We start from the raw sequence: 8,138 nt of genomic DNA, 5'->3' as shown, positions 1-8,138 counted from the left end.
TAAGAAATCTATCAGCCTGCCTCCGAATCACTTTAATGTATTCCCACTCAAGCAGTACTCATGAATAGCTTGCACTAGTGTCTTATATGCAGTCTCCTTGACAGATGAACCACACTTTCCTAGAATTCCCCCAATAAACCAAAGTCAACGACCATCCCCCTTCCTACCACAATCCTCACATGCTTGTTCCATTTCATATCGCTTTGCAGAGTTATGCCAAGTTATTTAAATGACGTAACTGTGTAAGCAAGATACTACTAATGCTATATCTAAACATTATGGACGGGTTTGTTTTTCCTACTCAATCGCATTTTTCCACATTTAGAGCTAGCTGCCATTCATCACACCAACTAGAAAATTTAGTCCAAGTCACCTTGTACCCTCCTACAGTCACTCAACTTTGACACTTTACCATACACCACAGCGCCATCAGCAAACAACGGTAGACTGTTGCACACCCTGTCTGCCAAATCATTTATGTATACAGAGAATAATAGCAGTCCAATCACAATTCCCTGGGGCACTCATGACAATACCTTTTCTCTGATGAACACTTGCTACGATCCAAGCATTTTCTCAAGGAAGACAATGAGTTATGTTCGAGAAAAATGATTGCTCAAATTTTGTTAAAATATAGTAAAACTCGTTTCTTGTTTGAAGAATTTGGTTTATATACTAACATAAAACTAATGTGCAAAATTAGTATGCTTCTACATTTACATCTACATCTACATATATACTCCGCTAGCCACCAAACGGTGTGTGGCGAAGGGCACAATTCGCACCAAAGTCATATTTCCCCCCCCTTCTGTTCCGCTCGCGGAGCACGTGAGGGAAAAACGACTGTCTGAACGCCTCAGTACGAGCTCTTATTTCCCTTATCTTTGAATGATGATCATTACGCGATTTGAAAGTTGGTGGTAATAATATATGCTCTACACCCTAAGCGAAGATTGGATTTCGGAATTTAGTGAGCAGCTCCTTCTGTTTAGTGCGTCGTGTATCTGCAAGTGTGTCCCACTTCAAACTTTCTATGAGATTTGTAACGCTCTCGCAATGGCTAAATATACCAGTCACGAATCTTGCTGCTCTTCTGTGGACCTTCTCAAGCTCTTGAATCAGACCCAACTGGTAAGGGTCCCATACAGACCAACAGTACTCTAAGACTGGACGAACTAATATATTGTAAGCTATTTCCTTTGTTGAAGGACTGCATCGCTTCAGGATTCTACCAATAAACCGCAATCTAGAGTTCTCCTTACCTGTTACTTGTGTAATCTGATCATTCCATTTGAGATCATTTCGAATAGTCACACCCAGATACTTGACTGATCTTACCGCTTCCAAAGACTGATCATTTATTTTGTACTCGTACATTAATGGGGATTTTCGCCTTGTTATATGCAGTAGGTTGCACTTACTAATATTGAGAGGTAACTGCCAGTCATTGCACCATGCATTTATTTTCTGCAAATCCTCATTGATTTGTTCACAACTTCCGTGTGATACTACTTTCCTGTAGACTACAACTTCATCGACAAACAGTCTCAGGATGCTGTCAATACCATCAACCAGAACGTTTATGTAAACCGTAAAAAGCAGAGGACCTATTACGCTGCCTGGGGCACACCAGAAGTTACTCTTGTTTCTGTTGAAATTATCCTGTTCAGGACAACATGCTGCTCCGTGTCTGTTAGAAAACTTTCTATCCAACCGCATATGTCATTGGATAGACCTTAAGTGCGCACTTTTTGTAGCAAGCGACAATGCGGAACTGAATCGAATGCCTTTCGAAAGTCGAGAAATATGGCATCATGATTTATGTCTGTAACCAATGTTAGTTTTAGTTCATTTGCACATGTAATAATATAAATTTATGTTATGAAAATTGTAAATTCCTTTTCTATCAGTGATTTATGTTGGAACTTGTTAACTATTTAGACATTGGATTATATATGATATAGCAGTACCTGTGTTATTCTGATTATGATGCAAAGTTCCTTTGGATATGCATGTATGTCCAAAGGAACAGGCACTGCGGCGACTACAGCCATTATGAAAAACATTAAATGTATTCACAACTGTAAATAAGGACAACCGTCAGCTGGAGAATGGAATGACAACAATGAAAATTTGTGCCGGACCAGGATTCGAACCTGGATTTCCCGAGTACTGCAAGCAGTTGCCTTCGAATTTGGCTATCTGTGCATGACTCATGGCCAGACCCAAACTTCCATATGTCGTCAACCACATGTCCGGCTGTGAGTCGTGCGCAGACAGCCAAATGGTAAGGCAACCGCTCACAATATGTGGGAAATCTGGGTTCGAGTCCCAGTCCGGCACAAATTTTCATTGTCGTTATTCCATTTTACAGCTGATTTATTTGCAATTTTGGACTCTATATGGCAGCACATCAAGAGAGATTTAAAGCTTCTCTCTCTGCTCCCAATGGAAGCTGGAGGAGTTGACTCCTCCAAACCCCACCAACCAAGACTAGAAAAGAACACAAAAAGTGTATAACAGTACCAAAACTCTTACAATTTCTTCTCACTTCTCCTTTCCTGATCATAATTATGTTTCCTTCTTTCTTGCTGAATTCATATCTTCACTGTCCTCTCCCCTCCACAACTATCATTGTGCTCCTTGCATACAGCCTGGGCATTGGAGTTGCCTTCTTTATTTTGTTAGAGTTTAATGTCTTTCCAACACCCAAGTACTATCCAGAAAGCTATCAATTTTGAATTTTGGCAAGGGGAGAGAGGGGGGGGGGGGGGGAGAGAGAGAGAGAGAGAGAGAGAGAGAGAGAGAGAGAGAAGAACCACACCCACTAGTTTCCTGCCCCCTCCCCCCCAGAACATGACTTCACAGCTTTACAATAGCATCACGACTGATTGAGAATTTACTCTTTCAATGAAAAATGTATTACAATATTAACATAAATTATTCTTACAAAATGGTGCAAAAACTCGCCAGAGCTGCCAGAGGGAAGACAAAACTAAACCAAGTTTCTCAAAGAAAACTGGATGTGCACTATCTCTTTCTAAACAAAAAGTCTGTTAACTATTTAAGTTTTTGGTTTTTAAAACTGGAAGTATTTTGTAAAAGGCTGGGACAGAGGTACAGGTGTCAAACTGTAAACCAAAGGCAATCAATGAACACAACATTCTTCAATATAAAATACAGTAGCAATCAGTTGTACAAAAGGTACAGAATTTGCAAGATATGTTGCACAATGCTATGTACAAGTATCCAAAAATTTTTCAATAATTTAAGGAATTTCAATTCGTTGGGAATTAGTGGGGAAAAATTAGCTGAATATCAAAACAAAATATTGAGCTCCCTAAATGACACTAGGGGTTATTTTTTCTTTTGTTCAGCAGCAGCTTGAGCTGCCTTTTTGGCTTTAACCATTTCAGCAATTTCCTGTAAAGAGAAGAAAAAAATTAGGAATGTGGCACACACAAGGCTTGCAATAATAATAATAAACTTTTACACAGTATTTCTGATATCTAGTTGAATGTGTTAGTATTCAAGAGTGAAAATGATATGATACAGTAAGTTAAAAATTAAGTGTGTGTGTGTGTGTGTGTGTGTGTGTGTGTGTGTGTGTGTGTGTGTGTGTGATTACAGAACTTGTCCATTGACTACAGATATTGTGTCTGTGTAGCTCACATTGGACTGTGAATGCAGAAGTAAGCTGCATGATGCCCACCTTACTGCCAACTACCGGCTTTTTATACTAACATTTTATTTCACACAGAGTTTTCCATTAACATAACCATTTGAACAGATTAACCCTGCCAACTATTATTCCTTCACAGCAATAACAATTAACAGTTGTACTACACCAATGATCAATATTAACATGTCGGTGAATACACGGAAAACTTTACCTTGTATCTAGAAATACATTGTTTCTTTGTTCTTGTTGGTATGCACTCTGCAATTCTCTCCCATCTGTTTGGTGTTGAATTAGGGTAAGTCTTCAGTGCTTGTTCTAGAAGCTTCTGTTCAGCCCCTGTCCATGGAGTCTCTTCTGTTGACGTTGAAGCCATAAAGAAAAGAGATGTTATATTCAGAACTTTCAGAACTAGAATTACATGAAGACAGAAAAAAGACAAAGGGAGTGTATAAAGTTACATATGTAAATGACTCCTATTCTGTTGTTATTGTCACATTTCGTACTGACAGAATAGAAACTATAATGAGTTACATACAATATAGTACATTTTTGTAAAATATGGTTCAAATGGTTCTGAGCACTATGGGACTTAACATCTGTGGTCATCAGTCCTTTTGTAAAATACTTAAGTATTTAATATCATGCTATGAGATTGCAGAGGGCTTAAAGAGTTCACTTCTGCTATACATCAACACAAGTAATGTGTTTTTACAGCACTATATCAAGCTGTTTAACTATGTACTCAGACTGGTTTAAACTTTTAGTTTGGATGACTTACAACACCTTGAGAATCAAGTCAGAAATACAATAATTAAGAAGTTTCTACACTGTGAAATAAATAAATAAATAGATAAAATTAAAAAAATATGTCAATATTATTTCACATGCCTGTGTTTGAAAGTTGAAGAGACAGTGTTTACACCATGCTTAAGTTAACACAAATGCAATCTGAAGACAGAACAGTAGTTGGTAATTAGATGAAGTCAACAATCTGCTTCACTAAAAGTGTGTTGAACAGTGTACATACAACATCAAACAGTAAGTGGTTCTAATGGTTCAAATGGCTCTGAGGACTATGGAGCTTAACATCTGAGGTCATCAGTCCCCTAGAACTTAGAACTACTTAAACCTAACCAACCTAAGGACATCATACGCATCAATGGCCGTGGCAGGATTCGAACCTGCGACTGTAGTGGTCGCATTAAGTGGTAGTGTAATGTATCAACATAATTAACAACATTCCATTATTGCTTCTGTCAGCACAATTCATAAAAAGAATAAATTGTTGTTCGATACAGATAGTATAGAGTTGGTGTTTGCCAGTTTTTACCAGCTATATGTACCAAATCTCCATTTCAGTTCAATACATAGTCAATTTCCCCAAGATTTTTTCTAAGTATTGCTACAGTAATTAAAAAACCAAAGGTGTTAATTTACTAGCTGCTGTGTGGATATTATAAATGTTTGCTATATTTTATTTCTTTCCCTTTTTGTCAGCTTTGTCCTTAATGCCAATCCAAAGCGATTCTGGACAAAAATTTGTCATTACTAATCAATCTGTCATCAGTTTACTGCAACTAACTTCTTTCTTTACAAGACTTCTTCCAGCACTTACAGCAGCATTTAAATTCAGAACACATATGTCTCTCTTTTATACAGTGCTTCCATGAAACATTCAGAAACTGAAATGACATCATTGTGCCCACACTACCTGGAGGTCCTATCAACTTGCTGTTCTATCACCACAAAACTATTTTCAAAGATCATTCTAGTGGAGGCATATTTTCTGTTGCCTCTTGACACCATCTGACTTCTGGAGATCACTAGAACTTGTACGTTTGTAGTAATAGCACTCAAGGTGCTTTGCCTACTTAATGCTAGTTTGTTCGTTTGTTTATTTGTCTGCTCGGTTTTTTTGTTTGTCAACTGTAACTGTCATCCTTGTTTTTATTTTATCTTCACTTACTATGTGCTTTTACACATGCAGTAGGTCTGGCCAACGAGTGGTCCGACACCAAGCTTCTTGGTGATGATGTCTCATTATGTGTGCGCTTACCGGTAAGCTGTGCACAAAGAGTGCAGTGTTGCCTGCATAAAGTGCTAGCTCCACCCTTGGGGGTTTTGGTACGTTTGGTGTGTATAATGTGTACAGCAGGGAACTGAGTATGGACTCCTGGGCACACCGGAACTGATTTGCCTTACTGTGGATTTTGTCCGTTTGGACATGAAACTTATGGTCCCTTAAGTGGGATAGAAGCAGGCTGACGTGTGACACGGGTACTCCCAGTACAACTAGCTTGTATAGGAGCCCGTCATGCCACACACAACAGTGTGAAAATGTGTTCCCTTCAAGGCATTTTTCACTCTTAGGAACAGTCAAAAGTCACAAGGAGCCAAATTTGGTGAATACGGAGGATGTTCAAGCATTGGAATGTGCTTGTCCACTGAAAAGTGTTTCACAGGTATGGTTTTGTGGACTGGTGCATTGTCCTGATGCAGAATCCATGTGTTGTCCTTCCAAAAATTTTGTCATTTCTTCCTTGATCTTTCCCTCAGCTTCATTTAGATTTGTTTGCAGTGCTACTGATTATCCATTTGGCCATATGGCACCCATTCAGTCATTAAAACCCTCCCGATAAAAAAAATCATCATCATTGCTTGGTCATGTGGGAGTATTTCTGTGCATCGACTGAACCTTTGTTTCTGGTTCATACTGGAAGAGCCTTGTTTCATCACTTGTTGGCAGGGCTGGTTCTTCGCTGAATCTTCCCATGACATTAGAGCAAATGTTCTTCCAATGGTCTTTTTGTTCCTGAGAGAAGCTTTTTGGAACCAGTTTTGCATAAGTTTTTCTCATCTTTAATTCACAATGCAAAATCTGTCTTTTTTTCATTAATTTTTTAAAGGTCTATGTAGCTCTGCTACCAGGTTAAGAGTAAAATTTATGAGAAGGTGTGGCGGAACACTGCATGAGCCACTGCTGACCTCTGAGTGTGGCATGTCTACATTTGGGTTAAGACAACAAGCATGTGAATTTATTGGGAGATGGGCTAGCCTTACTCAGTGTAGCTTGCCAGCGCAGTGGTAAGACACAGCACAGGCAAGTTAATGCCCTCATCATCAGGGTTTCGGTGGTGTTGCTCAGTATGTGACAAGGAGTGGTACACTGACACAACAAGCGCACTGCTATCTCGTATAAACAAACATAGGTTTGGTATCAGAGTCATTTGCAGTCCAGCAGTACCACCAAGATGCAGGGGATACACCAGACAAGAAAATGACATGGAGCCACCAGCCCAAGCAGTGGATTTGAGTCCCTGCCAGGGTACTTGCTTCCTGCACTATGTCTACTCCCTGGATTTGGTGCCACAGTGCAGCAGGCCTGCCAGTCCATTCCCACAGCAGTTACACTCCTGACAGGAGGCAGCGGTTGCACCCGGGCACAGCAGATGCTTAACAACAATGTGGTGGGCGCAAGGTGTAAATGTGCTAGTTTTCACCTGGTTGATATGGGCAATATGGGTGTATTTGTCTAGTAGTATATAAGCTGTTAACCATGAGTAACGATTTGGGCGGTACAGCTAAGTTATGCTACCATCCAAGTTATGTCATTGTTTAGATGTGTAGTAGTAGTAGTAGTAGTAGTAGTAGTAGTGGCAGCAGCAGTAGCAGCAGTAGTAGTGGTGATGAGCAGCTGCTCAGACGAGAGTAGTGAAGTTATAATAAGAAGAAATATGAGAGTGGTATGGTTAAGTGTTCCCATAATTTGATTTTGTTTTATGCAGACCAGTGAATACTGATAGGTATTTACGCATGTAAGTTTTTTTTTTTTTTAAATTATGTTTGTATAACTGGTAAGAGGTAGTAACATCATGGTCAGTACCACTGGGAGCAGTGTTTGCGATACTGCAGGGGCTACCATAGAGGAGGTATTGATAATTGTAAGAGATGAAGGAAATAAGATGTGAGTGGAGAATGTGCAGTTGTCTAACAAACGGGAAGCAATTCAGGCTGAGGGGAAGGAAAGAGCTTATTGCAAAACTCTGGAATACAGAGAGAAGTTGTGGATAGTGATTGATAGAAAATTGTCCTTGGGAGGTGAGGAATATGTTGATGATGGAGAGGGTGGATAGGACAAAAAGAGTGGGAGCAGAGAGGAGAAAGGAGGAGGAAGCTGAAAGGGATAGGAGCAGGTTTGTGGATAGTCTGCCTGTTCTTGCAGGACAGCTGGGTACCATTAATGTAGTTAAACCTGTTAGTCCTGTGAAGGGTATAGAAGAACACCATGAATGGGTGGGCGATCTTTTGAATGGGAAGATTAAGATAATTGTAAATGGTATGTAAAGCAAGTTCCTGAGAATCCATGCAAGGTGCAGAATAGTGCTGTTGCTGAAGTTAAGGAGAGTAATGAAGTACTATCTCTGATATCAAGTTAAACTGTGGAGTCTGAGGTGGC

The 8,138-nt window shown here is 39.6% G+C and overlaps 1 protein-coding gene across 1 annotated transcript in view; it reads right to left on the bottom strand.

Moving 5' to 3' along the window:
• Positions 1-3,147: 3,147 nt before the first annotated feature.
• The window catches only part of LOC124556463 (dnaJ homolog subfamily C member 2), a 204,365-nt gene continuing 199,374 nt past the window's right edge, over positions 3,148-8,138 (bottom strand). The window contains exons 10-11 of the mRNA XM_047130413.1: positions 3,894-4,036; positions 3,148-3,423 (exon numbers count right to left, since the gene is read on the bottom strand). Coding sequence (XP_046986369.1) covers positions 3,358-3,423; positions 3,894-4,036 — 209 coding nt within the window. The 3' untranslated portion in view covers positions 3,148-3,357. The remainder of the gene's footprint in view (positions 3,424-3,893; positions 4,037-8,138) is intronic.

This window comes from Schistocerca americana, chromosome X (genome assembly GCF_021461395.2).
Source record: "Schistocerca americana isolate TAMUIC-IGC-003095 chromosome X, iqSchAmer2.1, whole genome shotgun sequence".
NCBI classification, from domain to species: domain Eukaryota; kingdom Metazoa; phylum Arthropoda; class Insecta; order Orthoptera; family Acrididae; genus Schistocerca; species Schistocerca americana.
Note: the sequence above shows the minus strand (reverse complement) of the source record. Positions and strands in the feature narration are given on the sequence as shown.